Here is a 23,689-nt window from a genome sequence, read left to right as displayed (position 1 = left end):
GCCTCCTCCCCGCTGTTCCACCCCTTCACCCATTCACCTGTCTGTCTGTCCATCCAGGCATCCACTGACAAATACCCTTGAGCCTTGAGTACGTGCCAGGCCCAGATCTCAGCAATGCTGGGACGTCAAATGGGACAGAACAGAGACACCTGTCTGCTGGCTGTGAGTCGCAGACAACAAACGACAACAGATGATAAGTGAGACAGTGAATGAGTGAGTCGTGTGCCATGTAAGGAGGAAGCAATGATGGGGAAACAGAGCAAGTGTGGGTCAGCAGTGGGGGCAGGTGGGAGCGCTCCATGGCCCAGGGGGCTTCACAGCTGGGAGGTGGGACTGGAGACCACAGGGCGGCTTCTGTGGGGCCTGTGGGCTGCTCCCTCCCACCCATCTTCTAGTTTTCAAGCCCGATATCCCTCCTTCAAGAGAGCCCTGCAGGGCCCTCCATGTCGGGGCCCCCGCCCACGTACCCCAGCCGCCTCACATGGAGCCCTCTTCCTGTGGGTGTGGTTTCTTGGTCCCTCCCGCACTGGGTGCCCTGGGGTCGAAGCCCCATCTGCCTCCATGGTCTCGTCCTCACTGACCACACGATGGTGTTCAGTGTGGGAGGGGGTGGCTTTCTGCGCTGCAGTGTCTCCCCCCTCAGCTAGGAGGGTGATCCCTTGCCAGGCGTGCTGGGAAATTTGAACAAGGCGACCTGGGTTTCCACCGTGTCCACACACTTGCTAGACAGCAGGTGAGACGCCAACATGTTCTGATGCCCCGACACCCCTTTTTCTACATTCCAGAACGGCTGTGGGGAGGCCGTGTCAGTACCTTCCCCACCCAACGTGGGCGTCAGACCACCTTCGGGGAGAAGCCCCGACCTCGAGTGCCCCACCCTCCCCCTAATTCAGAAGAGCCACCTTCTTGCTTCACAGCCCAGTGCCCCGCCCCCCGCCCGCCAGCATGCCCACTGGGTGAGGATGTGGTGCCCTCAATGGTCCCTGAGCTGACGGCTGCTCTCAGCCTTTGCTGTGGATGGATTGCTCCCCACAGGCAGGAATCGTCCTTATTATTTTGTCTCAACTATTTGTCTACTGGCCCCAGAGGCCCTCCTCTCTGATCACAGAGCCCTCCCCATTGATTTGGTGTGGGGGCCCTGGAAAGGGTTCTGGCAGCTGGTCCACAGCAGCCCAGTGGCCACGGCGTGGGTGCCACTGTCCCTCCGGCTTCGTCTCGCCAGTGCTCCCCCATCTCCATCTTCCCGGCGGTTTTCTGACCAGTAGGCTTCTGATCACACTGCCCTGGTCAGCGGGACAGGGTCGAGGTGATCACACAGGCCCTGGGGTCAGCGGGAGAAACTGTAGATCCAGCTCAGGCACAGGCCCAAAACCAGAGCATCTCTGGCGGCCAGAATCTCTTCCTGTCCTGTAAATACCAGGATGATACAACTGAAATGCACCCCTGCTTATCCTGCAGGTAAGGCTCCTGAGTGGGGCTCACAGCCTCCCCACACCACTGACGCGAAGCGGGCACAGAGCTGGAAGGAGGGGGACCCCGAGAACCGGGGTGGACTCGGCCTGGGGAAGGGCCGCACCAACTCCTGCTCTGACCCAGTCTGCATGCAGCCAGGCACCTACGTGCCCCAAGGCACTCTACCATCGAGCGCCCGCAGCACAAGACTGAGCCCACCCCGGCCCCCCAGACATCTCTCTCCCTACATGGACACGGAGACGCAGGAACTGGCTGGAGGCCCCTGTCCCCTTGCCTTCCAGCCACATGATCTGCAACCTAGTGACCCTTACCCTGAGCCTCCATTTCCTAATACCTGGTATCTCATGGCTTCTGGGGAAACGTCGGAGGGCCCGGCGACGGCAGCACCCCTCCTCCCTCTGTTGGAGCAGCAGTGTAGCCCCCCAGGCAGACCAGGAGAAACACATCCCATCCAGGGGTCCCTCGGACTCCGTGCTCCGTGCAGGAGGCTCTCCATCCTGTGTGTTCCCAGCCCCTGGCCTGCATGGGGGCCCTGCCTCCCCTCACTGGACCAGAAGCCCTACAGGAAGGCTTTCCTAGGGGAGACGGACATATCCAAGAGCATCAGCTCATGCGACATGACAGCCTTTTCCTGGACACCCACCTAGCTGCTCCCAGCGAGGCGAGCCCACTGGGAGCACGATGGTGGCCTTAGAGTGGCCTGCACCTGGGAGGAGGCGTGGGCCTGGGCAGGGAGTGTGGACGGCACAGCTGGCGGAACCCCGAATCCTGGCAGCACCTGCACCCTTGCTTCCCCTGCTGCCAGTCACACAGCAGCAGGGCTGAACCGCAGGGTCACAGGTCAGGAACCCAGAGCACCTGCCAGCCCAGCCTCCTCCTCCTCCTCACCCCTGTGGGCACACGACCTTGCTCTGCCTGTTTCCTCATCGTAAAAGTGGGGCCACCAATCTGACAGTGGGGGCAGGGGTAGAGTGGGCGGCAGGGAGCGTACTTGCCCTCCTAGAAGCAGGCCTTGAGCCACACTGGGTCATATCTTTTATTGAAATGTATGTCATGCAACCCGTCCGGAGGCCAGCCTGGCCCAGACGCCACCTGTAAGAGGTCCTGAGTCGGAAAGGCACGAGAGTTCCCACCTATTTTGACTGGGCAAGAAGAGAAACCCACAAAGTGAGGCGTGGCTGGTGAGCACGGGCCTTTGGGGTGACCTGCTGCGAAGGGGCCTGGGTGAGTGTCCCCCAACCCTACCGGTGGCACATGAACTGGCCCATGTAACCTGCCCCCTGATCGAGTGTGCCGGGAGGGACGGGGCCAAGGCTGAGATGCCAGACAGGCTGGGTAGCACCGGGGACAGGCCAGCCTTGGTGGGATGGGGTGAGCTGGCAGAGGTGGGCTGGGGGCTCCAGGGTGTTGCCTGCAGCGGCCCAGCTGGCCTGGGAGAGGAGGCTGTTACTGCTGCCCGAGGGTTGTGTGTTTGTGTGTGTGTGGAAGGGGGCAGCGGCATTTTAAGGCAGCCCAAGGCAAAGAGGCCAGGGTCGCACCTGCAGAAACTGGGGACAAGCTGCCCCTGGGGTCGGGCTGCACTTCCCAAGACTCACACAGTCCCTGGTTCAAGTACTAAGTGTTTTGTGTGGATGCCTCCCAGGTGCAGCGAGTCACCTGCTCTTGGAACATGGTGGGGTTCCCCCCAGCCGGTGCCACCTGGCCCTCCTCTCCTCAACATGCTGCTTGCCCTGGGGTCCCCGTGCCACTGCCGCAGGGCGCCTCCTGTGGTCACCTCTCCCCAAGGGCTGCCAAGGGCTCGGCTCCCGCTCACTGAGCTACTGGAGAGAAGTCTGCTTGACGGAGTCTGTGCTGAACTTGGGGAGGGATGCGTGGTGGGGAGGGGGTGATGCGGGAGAGAGTGGGAAAAGGTCCAGAGCCTGGTAGGGGGTATCTCCACTCTCAAGCCCACAACCCATTCTCTTCCTAAACTGCGCCAGAAAGGGGACACCCCTGGCCCTGGAAGGGACCCGGCAGCTGAGCCTATCTCCTGCTGGCACGGTGGGGCTTCCCCACCTCCCCCAACAGCCCTCTGCAAACAGAGCTGGGAGCACGGTGGGAAGGAGGGGGGGTGCCCTCAGTCCTCTCTGGAATTCTGGAGGCCAGAGTGGGGCTGGGGGGTGTGACATGGGAGAGGTGAGGGTGGGGTGCTGAGGATGTGACTTGCGGGAACGTGCAGTGGAGCTGCCCTGGCCCTCGGTGGGAAAGATCTGTGCACGAGCGTTGCACAGGCTGCTGTACCACAGGCCGCTGTGGTGCTGGGGGGCTCAGTGCCAAGACTGGGAGTGGACAGGTTAGTGGAAAAGGGACACAGGCCAACACGTGCTGAGTCAGGCAAGGGAGGGGTCCCTGTGGCAACCAGCCCACCCCTTTAGAAGCCTGGAGGGACCACCTCTCCTCAGGCGTCCACCATTAACTAATGTCCCAGCCCCAAAGGGACTGACTCCTGGGCTCCCCTCCAGCCCCACAGAGAAGCACTCATGGAGCTGATATCCTGAGCCCTAACTAGCCTCCAAAAGGAAGGCCCCAGAAAGGCTGGCCCCATAGAACAAAGGGGGTGCTCCCCAGGCCGTCTCCAGGAAGGCTGGTTTGGGAGAGGCCCCAGGACACCTGAGCTCACAGAAAGGGAAAGACTCTGATGTCTGGCTCCACAGAACCCTTTCTTCCTCCTGAGTGGGGAGGATGGTTCATGGAGGACGCTCTCCTCCCTCCCACCCCAGCTTGGAAGGGTCCTGAGAAAGCCCACCCACAGGGGCACCAAGAAGCCAGTGAGGGGCAGGGACCTCAGTGATGCCCAGGCTGGAAAGGGGAGGGCACTGCGGGTGGGGCCTGTTTCCTGCAGAGCTGACAGATGGGGGGATAAGGAGAGACACCAGGCACCCCATCAGCCTGTCTCCGGGGCACAGCTCCACACTTAGCGTCCTGCTGTGTGTGTGTGTACGTGTGTGCGTTGTGTGTGCATGCACATGCAGCTGAGCCTGGCCGGTGCCGAGTGCACTGGCTCTTGGCCTCGCTCTGCAGGGAGAGCGGCCCCATCCAGGCCAGGCACGTGGCTGCAGCAGGGGCAGCACGGTGGTGGTCACGCCCACCCAAGAGGACACCCTGGGAATCGGCACACAAGACTCCTTATTGCTCGCCCAGCCAGGAGTGCCCTCCTCTGCGGAAAGGACCCAGACCGGGCAGGGCTCCAAATCAGCCCCTCAGAGAGTAGGGAACAGCAGGTGGGACCCAGATGGGCCAGAGGGACAAGCTGCTGGGTCCCGGTCCTGGCTAAAGGCCCTCCTTGGTCAGGCGGGACCTGAGAAGCAGAGTGCTGTCTGCAGAGCGGAAGCAGCCCGGACCACAGCCGCCGGGCCTCCCCTTCATCACAGCAGCTGGCCCACTGCCCATCCACAGCCAGCCTCCTCCAGGGGCTGCAGACCAGCGTCCTTACAAAAATAACTCTGAGTCTGTCCCCTGCAGGGACCAGGATTCCTGAGAGCACGCAGAGGCTGGGGCCAAGGCGCGGAGGGAAGGGCGGGCAGTGGACTCCCACCCCGTGGGGCCGGGGCTACGGCTGCAGGCGCTCCAGGTACTGCGGCAGGGGGTTCTCCTTGACGTACTTCTGGATGTACCAGCACGTGACGTGGGCCTTCAGGTCCTCCTCCACCACGAAGTCCAGGGCGGCCTGGTGGTCAGGGCAGAGAGAAGAGCGATCAGTGCCCACAACTGGCACCGTGGGCTCAGGCAGGCTTCGGCTTTCCCGCAGGGGCAGAGCTGGCTGCCCCCCGCACCTGTTCCCCTGGGTCTGCGGTGGAGGCCAGAGGTGACAGTTGGGAATCGAGGCAGAGGAACCCCCAGGGAAGAGAATGAGCCAGGGTTGGATCCACCCTGGGAGAACCTGCCCCATGGTCTCCACAGCCAGCCAGGGTACCCACCCCAATGCCTCTTGTCCACTCGTCCTTCACGGGACACCTCCTCCTGGAAGCTCCCCTGGTTGGCCCCCAGTGAGATCACTTCATGGGGATCCCAAGGCAAGCACCAGGGGGCGATGGGGGTCCCCGGCAGGTCTGGTGCACCTCCCTGCTCCCAGTGCCTCGCACACAGTGGCGTCTAATACACGTGTGCTGAAGCAAGTGGAGGACAGCCTCGGTGGGGCTGCTGACCTGATGGAAAGGAGGCTGCAGGGCCGAGCGCCGACGATGCAGTGCCTGGGCTTCCTGGTTGCTGTCTGACCACCCGGCCCCCCTCCACCGCGGATGTGTGCCTCGCTGCCTGCACCTGATCCCTGGGTTTCAACCTGAGACCCTCTAGTGACAGGATTCCAGGCTCTCCTCCCACTTTGCAGATAAAGAAACTGGAGGCCGTGGGTAAGCATGGGGGCTTACCTCCTGTCACCCAGGAACCAACTCTCGGGGTTTCCTCACCGGTGATACCACAGACGAGCTCACAGGTGGCCGAGTAAGAAAGACAAGGACATGGGGGCGGGGGGCGGTGTGGAGGCAGGAAGAGCCGGCCGACGGGGAGCCTGGGACCCAGGAGCCGCCTTCAGAGGAACTGAAGCTCCTCCCTGCTCCAGGCCCCAGGCCCTTGTGAGCCCAAGCCTGAGCTCCAAGCAGCCTGGGGTTTGAGGTGCTCCACAGATGCAGGTGGACACGAGCCAACTGACTGAACGCCCACTTTCCCACTCGTTCAACGAGGGTTCACGGAGCACCTATCATGCGCTGGGTGCTGGGCCCCGGTGGGTGAGGCCTGGAAGCCCAGCGGGTGTCAGTGGCCATGGAGGCTGGGGCCCAGAACCGCAGCCATGTGGGAGGAGCCGGCGTGGGCAGCAGAGGCACACAGGGGCCGTCCACGTTCTGGCTGAGAAACAGGCAGCCAGGGCAAGGTCTCCTCTGGGCTGGTGGGGGCAGCTCCTACGCCCCTACCTTGGCGAGGTGCTTGGCAATGCCGCGCCCACGGTAGGCGTCGGGAACCTCCGTGTGCTGCAGGTCCACGATCCGCTTGCCCACGTACTCGTACAGCAGGACCGCCCGGTCGTGACATCCTGCGGGCAGGGGGTGGGCAGGTGAGGCCTGGGTGGAGGGTCAGGGGCTGGGGCTGCGGCTGGAATAACCTCTCTGCGCCTCAGTCTCCTCATCCGTCGGGTGCGGATAGAACGGAACTCCCCTCACTGGCGTGTTTGGAGGATTAAAGGAGGGGATTTCCGTACAGCGCTCGGAACAGCGCCCAGGGCGCTCCAGGCCTCTTGTGGGCTTCTGCTGCTTTTGTCAGGCCCAGCCCAGGCCCCTGGCATCCCCTCCAAAGCCCAGCTCTCTGCGTCCCCAAGGGTCTGGGAGACCCAGGAGTAGACAGTCCCCACCTAAACCACAGCCTGCAGAGACCAGAGCAGCACCACCCGCCGGACCCCGTGGAGGATCACAGGGAGCGGCACCAGTGTCCACAAGGAGGTGACACTGGGCACAGGTGGCAGGAACCGGCCTCCACGCCCTCTCAGGCCTGGAGCTCACCGTCTGCCGCCATCTCCTGGTGAAGGAACACTTAACTGGGGTTCCTCCAACACAGTCTTCAGGTCCCCATCTGCCTGCCTGTCCCCCGTTTGCCTGCCAGCCATCCGTCCATTCCTGTTTCCCTCAGCAAGTGTTTACGCAGCCCCAGGCTCTGTTTCTGGAGAGGGGTACACAGCCACAAACAAGCCAGACAAAGAGCCCTGCCCTTGCGGAACCGCCTAGAGGAGCAGACAGAGCAGACAAGAAAAGCAAGTTAATGGTGGGGCAGGGAGGGGGTGCTGGCCGGCAGGAGGAGGAGGAGAGGGAGTAGGTCCGTGCTGTCTGGGGAACAGCCAGTGCGAAGGCTCTGAGGCAGCGATGGGGCAGGTGCCTCTTAAGCCCCCGTGGGCTGGGAGCCACGGGAGGGTCCTCGGCAGAGGAGGGGCGGATGAGACTTGTGGTTTCACAGGATCCTCTGGCGACTGTGAGGACACATGGGGGGCAGGAGCAGGCAGACAAGTGGGGCGGCTGCCCTGGTCCAGGTAAGTGACGGTGCGGGCGCTGCCAGGGGAGACGGGGGAGCGGAGAGGGATCAGCTGCTGACGTTGTTTTGAAGGTGCAGCTGGCAGGATGGGCTGGTGGCTTGGACGTGGCAACAGAGACGAGCTGAGGACAACTCCAGGGTTTCTAATTTCAGGGAGTTGCAAGTGTGAGAAGGGAAAATAAGCTGGGCTGGGGTCGTCGGGGGAGCCCTCCCAGGCGAAAACCTCTGAGCTGAGAGGCAGCTGGGGAGCAAGGCACCAGCTGAGGGAAGAGCAGGGGAGGGCTGGGCAGAGGGCACAGCCAGTGCAAAGGCCCTGAGGTCACAACACACAATTCACCCTGCCCCTGAAAGAAAACAGGTCAATGCCAGCTGTCTCTCTCTGACCTTCAAAAGCAAGTTGTATCTCACGTTTTTCACTTAAAGGCACATGAGGGCTCGTGCCTGAACGCTGCCAGTCTGAGGTGAGCCTCCCAGGTGGGGACTGACAGGCTGAGGGGTCCAGATGGCCAGTCCAGGCTCTCACAGCCCCGGTGAGCAGGCCTGCTGGTTCTCCCCAAAGCTGCAGGAGTGGGGCTACAGTTCCCGGCCCCACTTCCAGATGGGGAACTGAGTGCCAGAGATCCAAGTCTCACAGCACGTCTACAGTGAGCCCCAGACCCCAAGCCCAGGCCTCTCCTCTGCTCTGTCCCCAGGCCTCTGCCTGGGCAGCTCCCTCTGCCTGGAATACCCTTCCCCCCTCAAGACCAGCTGAGGGGCCTGGCACCTCCTCCTCGTGGCCTGACTGTCACTCTGCTGGCCTCACCCACCACCTGGCCATCGCGACCTGCCTGGCTGCGCGACACGGGACCCACGCCTGCTGAGGCTGATTCGGCTGGCCCAGGACAGGAAAGCAGAGTCACCAGTCACTGAAGGGGCTGCCTGCCTGGCCCGCATTTAATTAACCAAAACTCACTGAGGGCCTGGTATGTGCCAAGCAGGGTGTTGGGTGCCGGTGTCAGTGAAGAGAATGGACAGAATGCTCCCTCATAGAGAGACAGATAATGAATATGGTTTTAAACAACAGAGGACTTGAAGGGGATTAGCTGGAGAACCAAACAGCAGGGAAGGGGTGAGGGGAGAGAGGACACACAGGGAGAAGTGAGGGATCCAAAGGGACATGTGGGGGATGGGCCGTCCACTGGGAGAACAGCAGGTGCAAAGAGCCTGAGGTAGAATGTCCGGGCAGCAGCAAGGAGGCCGGCAGGGCTGGGCCCCATGGGTGGGGGAGGGAGCCCCTCTGGGGGCCTTGCAGGCCCCTGGGCAGCCCTGTTCGCACTGTTGCCATCTCCGCAGGGAAGGAGGTGGGGGCCTGGGGCCCTCGCCAGTGTGCTCCTGTTCTTCTTGGAGTTGCCACTTGGGCCAAATACAGGCCAGATCCCAGGATGGCCTGGGAGATTCTCTGCCCTGCCCCACCCGGCCGGCTCCTGGGGGGCCACACAGGCTTGGTCACCACCATGTCCCCAGAGCCCAGCCCAGGGCAGACACCCCAGAAACACCTGGCCCACAAACCCCTGCTGTTCTCTCTCTGCCAGACACACTGGAGGAGTCGGGGGCTGTGGCTCCTGGTACACCCAGCGCCCTTCCCAGAGCCTGGCCCCGCACCCTGGGGGAGACCAGGATGAGAGCAGGTGCATTTGCACTTGCGAGGCCGGGCCCAGCCCTCTCCACGCACTGGTCCTCCCGAGAATCTCACGTTGTGGGTAGGACCCTTGCAGCCCCATCTGCAGGCAGGGAGACGGGCCTGAGAGGCAATCGCATAGTGCAGTGGTGTGTGCAGTTGGCTGGGGGAAGCGGGGGGTGGTACTTAGGAGGGTCTTCTGGCTGGAGGAGGAACAGAAGGGCTGCCAGGGCTGCGTGGGATGCATGTGAGGAGGGAAAAGGCATTAATGACCCCCCTCCCTGTGCTGGACTGGGGAGGAAACGGACCCAGCGGACAATCCTGGAGCACCTGCCTGTGGCCCTGTGGCCCTGTGGCCCAGCACGGCAGAGACGGCCACCCCCCCCGGCTCAAGCCAGGATCCTTGGGACGCTCCTTGTAGCTTGCTCAGACTCTGGTCTGATACTGCAGTAGGCCCATGGGCATAACTTTCAAAACATGCCTGGACTCTGGCCCCTGTTCACATCTCCCTGGGCCTCCTGGATCCTGTGCCTCCTTGCTCAGGGCTCTGGTCTGGCCCCACTGGCGTTCTTGCTGCCTCTCCCATACACCCGCCTCTATCGGCTGCTCCCTCCGCCTGGCAGTCCCTCCCCCACTGAGCCTCCCAGGGTTGGCTCCTGCTATTCGCTATTCGAGGTTGAGGCCACGTGTCACCCCCAGAGCCCCCCCGACCGTCAGCAGAAGGTCAGCCTCATCCCAGGCACCACAGCCACCCCGTCTCTGGTCTCTGGGCCCATGGATACCAAAATCTGCACTCACGGGTCAGGGGCTGGACCCCAGGCCCTTCTCCCAGCTGGGTCAGTACTTGCCACATGGGGGCCACAGGGACAAGCCAAGGCAGGGAAGGGCCCTGGGTCCAGTCCCAGCTCTGCCAGGTGACCTCAGACCTCACTGTCCTGGGGCAACTGCTACTTCCCTCCTGGGCTCAAAACCACATCAATTTTACGGGCTGTGGCCAGTTTTGAGAAAAGTTAAAGCATCTTGGCTAATGAGGGGCCTTCTCTGGGCCTCTCCACCCTCGCTTCCTCCACTGGCCCCAGTCCAGTACCAAAGGCCCCAGCAAATTGCCAGGGAAGTGGTCACCGAGAAACGGCCCTCCCTGGCAGGCAGGGAAGAGCAGCGGGGGTCCTGGGCGGGAGACGGGGGGGGGGGTGTCTCCGCAGTGGGTGCTGACAGACTGCCCTGCCTGCACCAGCCCTGAGGGGGGCCAGCAGTCAGAGCACCTACTGGGCAGGCGAGGGCACTGAGGCAGAGGCCAAGCCAGAACCGGGTCTGCCCCCTCTGGGAGCTGAGGAGCAGAAGCAGGAGGAGCCCACTGGCTTTCTGGGCGTCTCCAGCTGCAGAGCCTGGTTTGCAGAGGGGCCGCCTGCTGGTGGCTCAGAGCTGGGAGTATGAGAGGGCAGACCTTGGGCCGCCCAGGAGAGCCCACCCACCCACCCAGCTGGTCCCCTCCCCACAGCAGGCATCCCCCGTCCACCCTGCCCAGGTACCTGCTCCAGCATATATCCCAGGATGCTGCCTGGGAACTGGGATCTGAATGCAGGAGGTCTGTGGCCTCTGGGGCCTCAGTTTCCCCATCTACAAATGGGGGCTGGGGAAGACACTGAAAGCTCTGACAGGACCCTCTTCTTGCAGCAAGTGGGACACTTAGCCCTGACTGAGGGAAGAGGGGAGGCCGCCCAGGGGTGGGGGCTCAGTTCTGGCTTAGCAGCCCACTGGCTGTGTGCCCTGGTCTCCCCACTGAAGAAATAGGGATACACCAGCTAGTGTTTCAGAACCTGGATTTGGGGGCCAGACAAGCCGGGGGGCCGGCGTCCTCCCACACCCCATCCCAGGCCTGTTCACACTTCCGTCAACGGTGGTCTGGGGGCTGGCCATTTCTCCCCACCCCGGCTCACACTGCTGGGACTAGCACAGCGGCCACCACCCTGCTCCTGCCCTGCCCTCAGGGCAGCCAGAGGGAGCCTGCGACATGCTGTCCTCCTCTGCCCAGCACTCTCCCAGGCACCCACCTCACCCAGAGTCAAAGCCAAGTGCTCACAATGCCCTCTGCTGCCCCGAGCCACCAACCTCCGAGACCTCCTGATGTCCTCTGCCGCACGTTGCCTGTTGCCGGGCCTCTCTCCATGTCCGTCCCCTCCCTGCTGCTCCCAATACACAGCAGGCACACCAGGGCCTTCGCACTCGCCGCTCCTGCTACCTGGCGTGCTCCTCCTGCTGGAGCACCCTTCCCTGCCTGCTTCCTGGGCAGCCCTCCCAGACACCTGACCCTGAGCAGCTCTTCTCTGATGCGCCGGCCCTCAGCTTGTTTCTCACCAGCCTGGTTCTCTAGGGCGCTCTGTCTACATGGAATAACCCACGGAACACAACTACACGTGATAATGTCCACCGCCCCCTGGACGGTCCGTCCCACGAGTCCCCGGAACCTAGAACGACGTCTGGCACACCAGGCGCTGAATGAGCACTTGCGGGGGAGTCCTGGTCCTTCTGCCTCCAAGATGCAAGACCCCGGTCGCGTAACGGTCTCGCTGCCTCAGTTGCCTCCTCTGTGAAACGGACAGAGCAGCTTCCCCTCACCCTGCCCAGCGATGCCCGGTGATGCCACGTGCGTGGGGCCTGCCCAGAGCCCAAGAACTGCATGCAGACTGCCGCTCAGCCCTCTCGCCTCCCCAGGACCAGAGCTGGCTGGAGGCCCATTGGGCACAAACCCACCCCCTGGAGTCATGGTGCTACTCTGCCTCTCAGCCTCAGTGTCCACACCTCTCAGTGGGCACAGTGAGCCAGACCCTGGGGCCGCTGCAGGTCAGGAGCCACCGCAGCAGGCCGTTCCCCTGCCCAGCAGAGGCCCAGGCACAGATGACTCCTCTCCCACCTCCCTACATACCCCAAGACCAGGCTGGGCCTGGCCGCACAGCCTCCACCTTGCAGGCTGGAGAGGAGCTGCTCGCTGGGTGTGGCTGGGGACCGGGTCCACCTGACAGCTGACTATCTAGGCAGTGGGTGACAGAGGGACCAAGGTTAGAAAGCTGGCTGGGCACATCCAGCCCTGACCACAGCCACCTGTAGAGGACCTGTAAAGGGGTCCTTTGGAAAAGAAAAAAGGAAAACCCCAAACATTCCTTTTTTCCTGTTTGTGTGTCTGGGGCCTCCATGGGAATCAGAGGCCTCTCTGGAACCTCAGAAAAGAGAATTTGAAAAGCCATGAGGGCCCCCTTGCATAAGAGCAGCCAGGGCCCTGAGTGTCAGGGCCAGTGGGGCCACGGTCAGCACCAGGCAGCAGGACCTGCCTCAAGGTGGATGGAACACGGTGTCTGGTTCTGGCCTGACTTTGCAAAGTGGCAAGTCACTCCCTTCCTGCGGTGGAACCTCAGTTTACTCCTCTGATGTGGGGTGGTGATGCCAGCACCACAAGGACATTGTAACAGGGATGTGCTGGGACCCTGGCTCAATGCACTGCACAGCCCAAACAGGCGTCCGGGGGATGTCCGTGCTCCAGGCCCCAGCCCCTGTCCTCACTCTGCCCCAGCTCACTGCCTAACCCCGGGAAAACGGTCTCTTTTCTGGGCCTCTGCTTTCCCTTCTCAGAAACGGGCAGTGTCCTTACAGGCCCTTTCAGCTTGGACAGTGCGACAGGGGGTCCAGCTGGGAGGAAAGAAAAAGTTATGAATGCAGAAGACGTGGGATACAGGGAGTTCAGTTGTCCATTACATAATTCTGCGTTCCACCCCAGACCTCTCAGGTGGAGGGAGTGTGGGCTAGTAAGTGGTAGAACCTTTCTTTACAGGAAATGAGGACTTGACTTTGCTTTCTGGCTTAAAAAGTGATGAGTCCACGTCTACCAGCACTTACTACCGGCCACAGGCGCTGTGCTGAGCCTTTACTCCTACGGGCATCTCATCCTTACAACCAGCCAGAAGTTATGCACTGATGTTATTCCCGCTGTAGAGATGGAGAAACGGGGGCACAGAGATGAGGCAACTTGGCCAAAGTCTCACAGCCGCCGGAGTCTGATGGTGACACCATCCCCCGTCCCGGCCCCGGCCCCGGCCCCGGGCAGGAGCCCCTCTGTCGGTTATCGGTCAGCCCCAGGTCTGCCCAGAGGACTCTTTCAACCCCCTCCGTGCAGAAAAGCAAAGGTTTCCAAGGCAGCCAGAAGCCACTTAACACCAGGGAAAGGGGAGGTCGCGGCCCAGCCGCTCCCCAGGACCGCAGCAGCAGCCCGGAAAACAGCCAGGCCGAGCAGGTGCGGGTTCCCCAGGGTCGAGGCGGGACCGGGGCTGCCCGGCGCCGCCTCCGCCTCCCCGGGGCCCGGTCCGCCCCGGGTGCCCAGCATGGGCGCGCCTTTCCCGGCCGCCCGCTCCCGGCCAGCGCACGAGTGCGCCCCCGGCCCGCGCCCAGCTGGGGGCACTCGGCGGCCGGGCTCCCGCGCAAACAAAAGGCGAGGCGGGCCCCGCGTTACCGTTGAGCCGGACGGAGAACTGGCGGCGCCGACGGTCGTGCTCCACGCGGATGGGGCAGCCCTGCTCCAGCGTGCCCGGCGGCAGGGCGGCCGGCGAGTGCGCCATCGGCGCTCGGCCCGGGCCGGGGGCGCGCGGCGGGGCGGGGGGCGGCGGGGGCACGGAGCCGGCTCGGCGGGAGGCGCGCGCGGACCCCGCACCGAGGGGCCGACCGCAGGCGGCGGCTCTGAAACTGACACTCGGCGGCGGCGGCGGCGGCGGCGGCGGCAGCAACAAAAGGGGGGGCAGGAAATCAGCTGTGCGGTCACGTGCGGCGCGCGGCCAGTGGGCGCGCGGCCGCTCTGTTTTGATACATTCCGTTCGGCTCTTAAAGGCGCCGCGCTCTGGGCCCTGGGGCCTCTGGCATTCGGCCGGCAGGCGATTTTGGGGCCCCCGAGGGACCCCTCCTCAAAAAGGTGCGACGACTTAGGGCGGTTCTAGCCGTCCCCGTGCAGCCACTGTCGACGAAGCCCTCGCCTGTGCCTGCGCGCGGCCAAGCCCGGAAGCTGCGCGAAGACTCGCCGAGAGCTGGGCGGCGGTGTGAGTCCGTTTCCCGGGAGGAACCGGGGCCCAGGGCAGCGAAAGGCCTTCGTGGGTCACACCCCGCTGAGGAGGGGTTATTCCCAGACGCCTTGCTTGGGACCCTGTGAAATGCCACCTCTCCGCCAAGAGACAAGTGCGGGCAGCGCCTTGGCGATCGCAGGATCCGCGCCCAGACCGGGAAACTGAGTCGCACGAGGTCAGGGACTTGCTTGAGGACACACAGGACTCTCGGCGTGGCGGTGGGGGCCGGGACTACTTTTTTTAAAGGGGGCACCTGACCAATCCCCTCCCACCCCTTGATCACAACAGCAGCTGCCCACTGAGTCACATGACTGCAGGTTACTTTCTACTAGTTTGTTAAGGAAGGTGTAAGCCCGCCGTTCACTCTCATGTGACCACCACCCAACTCCAGATACACATCGCCTGTGTTTCCCTGCCCCTTCCAGTCAGTGCCCCCCAGCTACCTCGATCCTTGACTAATTTGCTTTTCGTGGTACTTTGTATAAACAGCATCATATGGTATCTGCTTTTTAGGGTCCAGTTTCTTCTGTCCAAGACTTTATCTGTGAAATTAACCCGTGTTGTTGAGAGTGGAACAGCATTCCATCGTGTGCATATTCCACAGCTTACCCACCCACTGTTGATGGTCAATGGGGCTGTTAGTGGGTTTTGACTGTTGTGAATAAACCTGCAGGACTTCCTTAAATGAGCGTCTGTGTGTCTGTGTGGTAGCACTGCCCGTGGAGGGCTACCCGGAGTGAGGGCTTTGTCTTGTAGTTGGTGCGTCTTGAGTTTTGTGAAAATTGGCCAGAGCTTCTCCCAGAATGGTTGCACCGTTTTCCTCTCCTGCCAACAATTTTGAGTTACATTTGGTGTTGTCAAATCTTTTCAAGTCTTGTTTGAGGCATTCTGATTAATGTGAAGTGCCTCTCACTAGATTTAATTGCCTGATGCAGCTGCCATCACAACCCAGTTACAACGTAGTTTTATGACCCCTAACCGCAGCCTCTCCCCTCCCCCTCCTGACCTGTGTTCTGTCCCCATAGGTGCTTCCCCAGCATGTCACAGAGCTGGAGCCACGTGACCTCCGTGGTGACCCTTCAGTTGGCCTGATGCCCTTGTGAACCCCCTAGGGGGCCTTGCGAGCCCGTGGTCTGTTCCGTGGACGGGGTCAGTGGCGGCCAGTGTTTTGAGGCTCCCTCTCCGCTGTGTGGGGATGGACTCAGCAGGAAAGGTGAGAGGTGGGGACCCCTGCTTTAGTCCAGACACGCAGTGACAATGGTGGCTGCCATCCTGAGAGGTGTGAATATGCCGAATCGACTCCCCTCAGTCACATACCAGGTGGAGCCACCTCCTGTGGCCGTGAGGCGTGATCGGTTTCAGACCCAGCTCTGTCGCCAAGGGTGGGACAGTCTCCGTGGGGCACCCCAAGGGGCTCCACGGACACCTGCAGGTGCCCTGACCCTCACTGTAGGGCCGGGGCCACCAACACCAGGAGGGCGCCTGAGCTTGACCCCAGCACGCTAAAGACCAACTTCGAAGGCCACAAGCACCTGGGGACGCGCCGTGTGCGGGTGGCTTGTGAGAGACAGATTTAGGATTGAACCAGCCTGATGCAGAGGCTCGCTGGTAGCCCTCGAGCACTGCAGCCCCGGCCACAGGTTCTTCATCTGTGAAACGAGGGAAGGGGTCTGAAAACTTCATCTGGGATCTGCGCCTCCTGAGGCCGGCCCCTGAGCCCTGAGCGAGCCCTGCTGTGTGTGACACCAGGCCGGCGGACGGGGCCCCCTCCCTTCTGCAGCCCCGGGCCTGTGTGCGGCAGGTGGGGCGCCTGTGCTGGTTCCCTGCCCAACGTTGTTCCCAGTGAGCCCCCTCACCCTGCCTGGACGCCCCCGACAGAGCTCCCTCCACTGTCCTTCCTTCCTGGGTGGACGCACTCAGTAGAGGGGCTCACCGAAAACCCTCAGAATCAGCAGGAGACTGCAGGGAGGCGGCGGAGCCCCTCACAGACCGGCTGCTGCCAAGAGGTGCTCTCCCCTCCCCTCCCCCCTTCACCTGGCTCGCTCGGCCACGCTTACTGAGCAACAGCTCTGTGTCCCAGGTTCTGGGACCTCAGCGAAAAAGGCACCGAAGCTGCTCGCACGAGCTCTTTACACACAGAGGGTCAGAGGGTCTGCCAGCAGAGAGGGCATCATAGTCTCTCTCCTGTAGTCCTTCCACTTTGCAAGGCAGTGTGAGCAATTCCCTTTGCTCACATGTGGGAAACCCCAGAGTCACTCTTTAAGAGTATTTTCAAATGTAGTTTCTGATTCCATAATGTATTCACTTGCTTCAGAAACTGAGACAAAATGTGTACAAGCCCCAGGGAACAACTCTTCCATCCCCCTCCCACCGCACCGAGGGAAGCATTCTCACTTGTTTCTCATAAACTTTTCCAGTTTTCCACACATAAACCCAAGTGAATACAAATACATGGTCTTTCTTCCCATTATGTAACCCTGGAGTTAAGCCTGTCACCTAACAGTGTGTCCTAGAGTCAGGTTGTTGCCAGCATGTGCGGGTGACCTGCCCTGTCCAGTGCGAGGTCATCCCCTGAGTGGACACCATGATGTCACTGGCAGATGGCGAGGCCCAACAGCCCTTCTCTCTGGCACGCCCGAGTCACTTCTAAACACAGCCTCCGTCCAGCTGCAACTCTTCCTGGTCAAGGGGACCGTAGTTACCTGAGGCGCTCCCTGCAGTTGGGCAGTTGGGTCAGTGTCAAGCATTCCCAGAGCAGGGAGGGCGGAGACTCAGAATGGGGGCAAAGGGACCAAAATCAAAGATCAGGGGTGAAGGGGTGAAGTGGAGGGGGCTGGCCAGGTGATGCCTTCCAATGGCTCCCACGGGGACAGCCAGAGGCCTGGGTCCCTCACCCCCAGCTCAGGTGCCTCAGAGCTGAGCAGGCGACAGAGATGCAGCAGACGAGATCTCTCACCCTATCCCCTGGAGAATGGTGGGGCAAGGATGCGGGGATGGGGGGGCAGGCCCTCTTCCTTACCCTCCCAGAGGGAGGCTCAGAGAGTGCAGGTCGCTTGCCCGAAGTCATGCAGCAGCTCACACCCACCTGGGGCGCTGGGATCAGATGGCCGAGATCTCTCCTTGGTGGTGGGTGGCGGAGCCAGGGTTCAAACCCGGGCAGGCTGAGTCCAGAGGCTAACATTCCAAGCAGAGGATAAGCCGCCAGGCAGGCCCGAGCAAGGAGCCTCCTGACAGTCCCTGAGGCCCCGAGATCCTCTGGACTAGATCACGGTCGATGGTGCGAAAGGTGCAGGCCAGGCAGGTGCAGGGTGAGGGGGGCAGGCTGGGGTCACATGGGAGGGAAGGGTATGGAGGTGGCAGAGGATGCCTGCCTGTATAAAGGGGCCTGTTCTGGTCGCTGGGTTTTCAATAGGAGCTGGAAACAAGAAGTACAGTGAGGCCTCCTGAAGTGTAATGCTGGCAGCCAATTAAAGGCACAACACAGGTGCCTGCTACTCGCCCTTCAGTGGCTGGGGGAGAGGGACAGGGGGCCTGGCAAACTGGTAACAGTTGGTGCGTCCAGATAAAGTCTGCCTGCAAGTTCAGGGCACGATTCTGGCCACTTTCCTGGAGGCGTAAATTTTTTCAAAATAAAAAATTGGGGGGAAAAGAGAGAAAACCAAGTAGTGAGTTTTGGTTACATCCTGGTTGGGGAAAAAAAATCAGCCATGAAAGACGTTTTAGGGACAACGGGTCCTCGAGTGTGGACTGCGTGTCAGGTGTGGGTGGAACTGCAGCTTTTGCTCAGGAGGGACAATCACGCTGTGGTTTCGGGGAGGGTGTCTGCTCTCAGGGGTGCGCGCTGAGAGGTAGGCTGTACCGTCAGGAACCGTCAACTGGGTCAGAAGCAACAGGTATCTAGGTGGGGGTGGGCGGGGGAGAGAGACAGAGAGGAGAGAGCCCGGGCCTAGGCATGGTCCTGGCGTCCCGGGCTCCCGCTTCCTGGGTGCCTGTTGAAACTTTTCATGATACACATTTGAGGCAACAGGGTAGAGAAGCCACCGTGGGGGTAAAACAGGGTGCACGTGGGTGTGGCTGTGCCCCAGTCATTCAGCCGCGTTTGCCCCCACAGCAAGATGGGGGACCAGGGCCCGACAGGCCCCAGTGTCCTTCTGTGCCTCGGGTTTCCCTCCCTCCCTGGTTTTCCTACTCCCTACCCCCAAGAGCTCCACTCTGTGGAGGTGGAAACCAAGAGCCAGAGCAGAGAAGGGAGTTGGCCAGTTTGCACGTCAAGTTGGGGCAGGCAGCTGGTTCTCAGGGCCTCCCGTCTTTCCTTCTGTCCTCAGATCAAGGACACCAGCTCTGGAGTCAACAGGTCTGGCTGTGCCCCCAGCTCTGCTGTGTGACCTGGGGGACTCATGTAACAGCTTCGGGCAAGGAGTTAACGAGGGGACGCAGGAGAAGGCTCTGGACTGCTGCCCTGGGCACGCCAGTGCTGTCACGCGTCCCTCTGCCCTGCAGTCCCAGAAATCTCAGCCTCAAGGCTGCCCTGGACCAGACAGAGCCCCTGCCTCCACAGCCTTCTCTCAGCCCAGCCCGGATCACTGCTGCTGTCCCCCTGGCCTCCCTGCTGGCCTCCTGGCGTCCCCTCCGATCATGTCACCTCTGAGCCTAGTGGCCTCATCTGTAACAAGGCAGCGATGGCCCCAACCGCTCAGGGCTTTTTCCTTCATCAGGCAGGCTTCCTTCCTTCTCCTGCCCCAGCTTTAATGAGGCACGATTCGCGTGGAATAAAATTCACCTTTCAGTGGGATGATTTTTCACACATGTGTGCAGTTCTGTAATGACCACCAGGAGCACAATGTAGACCCTCTCCTTTACTCCCAAGTTTCCTTGTGTCCCTTTGTGGTTTACCCTGTCCATGCCCTGGACACAGCGGATCTATTTTGCTTTACTCCAGCCTTTTCCAGAACAGCTTTCAAACGGAACCACACTGAGTGAGGGTCCTCGTTTGGGTCTGGCTTCTTGAACTCAACACCCTCAAGACGCACCATGCTGCCCCATACCTGGAGTTTGTTCCTTCTTGTCTCCAAGGGGGGTCCCACTGAGGGGCACAGCACCTTGGTCATTCCATTCACAAGTTCGTGGACATGGCGGGTCTCTCCAGCTTTTCGCTATGATGAATGACGTCGCTATTAGTGCTCACGCACTGGGGTGTGTGTGTGAGTGTAGGGTTCCATTTCTCGTGGGAGGGGAGGGGCTGGGACGTAGGCAGGGGTACGTTTGATTTCACAGGAGTCTGCCAAGCTGTTTGCAAGTGGTCGTACCTCTTTGCACCCCCACCAGCAACGTGTGAGAGTTCCAGTTTCTGCCCATCCCAGCCACCACGTGGAACTGTCAGCCCTAAAAATGTTAGCCATTCTAACAGGTGTGCAGTGGATGTTCACTATGGTCTCAGTTTGCACTCCCCTGGTGACTAGTGGTGAGGTCACCTTTTCATGGGCTTGTTTGCCACCTGGATAGCTTCCTTGGTGAGGTGTCTGTTCAGGCCTTTCCCCCTGTTTTTATTGGGTTGTTTGTTTTCTCATGGTTGAGTTGGAAGAATTCTTTGTATATTCTGAGTACAAGCCCTTTGCCAGAGATGTGTTTTGCAAATGTTTTCTCTCAGGGTGTTTTGAGGGGTAAATAACATGTGAACAGTAAGTGGGTACCCTTCTCACTGTAATTCTTTTTACTGCTGTTGTTTTATTACTGTTTTGTCCTGCGGCTGGAAGGAGACTTCAGGCCTCTCAGCCCAGAGCTCCCCGGGGCACCTGCTGAGGCCCGTCTCCGCCGAGGCCCACCACTCAGGGCCCCTCTGCTGGAGCTCCCAGCACAGAGGGGACATCTGTGCTGTTTGTTGTTTACATGTTCATTTATCAGAAGCAACCAGCTGGCTTCGGTTGCGGGGCTGGGCCTGGAGGAGGCCTCAGAGATGGCCTCGCCCTCCCTGCTCTGCCCACAGGATGGAACCAGACCCCTCCCGTCTCCCAGCCCACCGTGTGGCCCCTGCGCGCCTAGTGAGCATGGGCCCATCCCCTCAGTCGAACCTCATCGCAGCACCAGGGTCCCAGTCCCATTTGCCAGACGAGGCACCTGAGGCTTGAGGAGGCGGTGAGGCCCACAGCCTAGAAGGGGCAGCGCTGGGACGTGACTGCAGGATCAGGCCCTGAGGGCATGACCCGCAGCACCGCCACCCCACAAACGCATCACCAGGCTGAGCAGAGGCCACCTGAGGCCGACAGGGACTACTGAGCATGGGCTGGGCATGGATGATCTCCCCCGAGGGAGTCGCTGTTGTGGACCCATTTTACAGACGAGGACACTGAGGCTGCGAGAGTCCCAGTGACTCACTCAGTGAATTAGTGGCAGAGCAGGATTTGAACCCAGGCATGCTGTCCCCTGTGTTGGGGGACACGGTGGGCCAGTGTCTTGGGCGGTAAGAGATTCACCAGAGACAAAGAATAATTTAAGAGACAAAGGAAAGTTTAATAGGAACACTGTCATAGGCAACAGGGAGCCACACAGACAGAGGAGCCTGTGTGAGCGCTGGGGGTGGGTTGCTGAACAGAAGGGGCTGTGTGGTCAGCTCATGCTCAAGTTTTTGATTGTTTGTGGGTGAGGTGAGAGGGTCGGGTGTGAAGAGACGGTCCGGGAAGGAGGAAACAGGCTGAGACAAGTGAGCTGTTGTGAGGTCAGCTGCTTCCCGGGACTGGGAAGGTGGTCGGTGGCTCTGTGAGTGGTCGCCGCCCAAGATAAACTGCAGAAGATGCACAGGCTTTAAGGACTGGCTGCTAGTTCCCCGTCATTCCTCTCATTGTGGGGCAGGGCCCACGTTTCATCCCCTTAAAACTGGGCAGGTTGCTTTGGCCAACAGAGTGAGGCGGAAGTGATGCCATGTGACTTCTAACACTGTCAGAAAGGGTCGTGCAGCTCTGGGGACGCTTGCCTTGGAGCCCGTCCACCCCGCTGCAGAGGCTGTGTCGGGCTGCAGCCCACAGCCCTGCTCGCCTGCCCTGGGGTCCTCCCCACCCGGGTCTGGACGGGGAAGGGGAGGAGCCTCTGGACGAGTCCAGCTGAGGGTCGGACACCACCCACCCCCTGGTGCCCTGAGCAGCACAGAATTGTTGTTTCACACCGCCGACTTTAGGGGGGTTATAATGCAGGAGACAGCGGGGGGGGGGTTCTGTGACTTCCCCTGTCTCTGATCATCAGTCCTTTCTCAGCACGTCTGCTCGCTTGGCACTCGGTCCAGGATCAAGCCATGGAGCCACTGTTTACCATCCCCTGTGAAACAATGGGGATGGATTAGAATCAGGGGACACTGACCCCAACCCTCTGCTTCCCCCAGACCACTATACACACCCAGCCCTGACACCACTGGAGTGGGGTCTTGGGTCACTTGATGGTGTCAAGTCTCCTGAGGAGCTCTGTTTGGATAATCCAGGAAGGCTGCATGTAAGAGGCAAGATTTGAATTGTAAAGATCAGCCAGAGTTAGAAATAATGATGCCATTTTGTTTGTTTGCACAGAAGTATTAAACTAACATAATTACATTAATTGACTGTATTAACATATTAAAATGCTACAATATTTAATTTATATTAAAAATAACATAATTCTTGCAGAAATGTTTGACAGGAAAAGCATAAAGATGGTAACACATTTCTTGTGAGCTCAGGCCCAGAAGTCACCACTTCCTGTGCTTCCGACGTTCCCAGCCTGTGACGTGGACTAGGCGGCAGCTTTGGGCAAACTTCCCCCCGGGGTCAGGGAGGCACAAACCAGCTGGCAGAAGGGGCGTTTCCACTGACAGTGGCAGAGGCCATGCCTGGGGCATGTAGTCCCCAAGGAGGTGCCGGCTGGGTGCCCGCCCTCCCCAGCCCTGCGCAGCCCCCAACGACAAGGAGGTTGTCATGCGGCCCCTGCCCTGGTCATTTACAGAACAACCCTGTAGAGGGACACCCCGAGTGTGCTGACCCGACATCCTTCCTGCCACCCCTCCACTCTCCGATAACGTCAGGAGCACGAAAGAAGCAACCTGTCTGAGGGAGCCAGGCATCCCGACTGCCGCCTGACTGGTGTCCGAACCAGTCTGCGTCCTGCGCCCGCCGGGGTTGGGGTTAGGGAATGCATTCCTTCATCCACGGCATCAAGGGCCCCCAGCAGCCCTCCTCCGGGGGACAGACTCTTCCTTCCACCCTGGAATGTTTGTGAGCCTCCCAGGTCAAGCCCGAGAACACCCGCTGACACCCTCTCCTGCTTCTCCGAGGAAGCCCCGTTGGCTGCTGGAAGGGGTCCGGGAGCAGGACATTATGAAGGACAGCAGCCAGGCCGTCCCTTGAGGTGGGGCAGGACCTCCCCCTAGGCCTGGGCACCTGGAAGAAAGTCAACACTTAGAGCATTTTCTGCTGCAAAGCAATTGTCACAGCTCCCTGGGGGCACCGTCTGGGACAGACGTGGGCTTGCCTGATCCCCAGCACCCCCGCATCCATGTGACCAATCAGGCCACTGGAAACTGGGCTGCAGGCAGAAAGGCGGTGCCGGGTGTGGCTGTGGGGGCCTGCATGGAGGAGGCTGCGGGAGGGTGTCTTGACCGCAGCCCTGGGGAGTGACTTGCACTTTTGTTCCTGAGTGTGAGGCTGTTAGGCCGGAGGATTAAGATCCTCTAAAAATATTCCAGTTTTGACTTTTCAGGACCTGGGCCTGCGGATCTCCTAGCCTCAGGCCCTCCCCTCCCCTCCCTCCTACTTGTGCTGGCTGTGTCATTGGGCCTTAAAGCTGACTTTTACTTGTCATTAAAGCGATGCCTGTGCTTGGTGTTAGAGGTCAGGCAGCACTAGGCAGCCTGTGAGAATGAGAACAGAAAAGCCGCAGCCTCTGCCTGCACCCGCTGGCCAGCGGGAGCTGAGCGCCTGCTGCGTGCAAGGGCTCTGTTCCAGGCATGGGGACACAGCGGAGACCCAGACTGCCGAGTGGCTCCTGCCGACGTTCCAGAGGAACTGCCTCCAACCCTCGCAGGCCTCGCCCACGTCTCACTCACAAGCTTGTGTTGCCACTTCTGTCTCTTCCGTTTTAGACGGTACCCGAACGAAGGCTTCCCACTGCAGACAAGGGTGTCTTACACCTGTGTCCCTGCGCGTCTCCTCCCCCGTTTCAAGTTTTGGATACATCAATATTTGGTGTTTTGGTTTACATTTGGTGATTTGTGTAAATATTGCCCCCGCTGAGCTGTGCAGCACTCTTTGACTACGTCTTCTATTTTGTGTTATTTGTTTTTCTAGGAGTTAATAATTGCCTTGTTTTCTTCTTACATCAAGTTGGTCACTCCGGGGACCCTTTCAACCTGGGGTCTCGTGACCTCCAGTTCTGGGAAGGTAGGAGGCATACC

At 60.6% G+C, this 23,689-nt stretch overlaps 1 protein-coding gene and 1 long non-coding RNA gene across 2 annotated transcripts; one reads left to right on the top strand and one right to left on the bottom strand.

Annotated features, from left to right (window-relative positions):
- Positions 1-2,491: 2,491 nt before the first annotated feature.
- Positions 2,492-13,934, bottom strand: NATD1 (N-acetyltransferase domain containing 1). The gene is made up of 3 exons (XM_074341916.1): positions 13,680-13,934; positions 6,420-6,538; positions 2,492-5,179 (listed from the first exon to the last, which is right to left on the bottom strand). Exons 1-3 carry the CDS (start codon positions 13,783-13,785, stop codon positions 5,063-5,065), a joined length of 342 nt encoding a protein of 113 aa, XP_074198017.1. The 5' UTR covers positions 13,786-13,934; the 3' UTR covers positions 2,492-5,062.
- A 386-nt stretch (positions 13,935-14,320) lies between these two features.
- LOC141573543 (uncharacterized) lies at positions 14,321-21,913 on the top strand. The gene is made up of 3 exons (XR_012499324.1): positions 14,321-14,455; positions 15,306-15,493; positions 18,606-21,913. It is a non-coding gene; the product is annotated as an uncharacterized LOC141573543 (long non-coding RNA).
- The last annotated feature ends 1,776 nt before the right edge of the window (positions 21,914-23,689 follow it).

The sequence above is a fragment of the Camelus bactrianus genome, chromosome 16, assembly GCF_048773025.1.
Source record: "Camelus bactrianus isolate YW-2024 breed Bactrian camel chromosome 16, ASM4877302v1, whole genome shotgun sequence".
NCBI lineage: Eukaryota > Metazoa > Chordata > Mammalia > Artiodactyla > Camelidae > Camelus > Camelus bactrianus.
The sequence above is the reverse complement of the archived record's forward strand: the minus strand, read 5'-3'. Positions and strand labels throughout refer to the sequence as shown.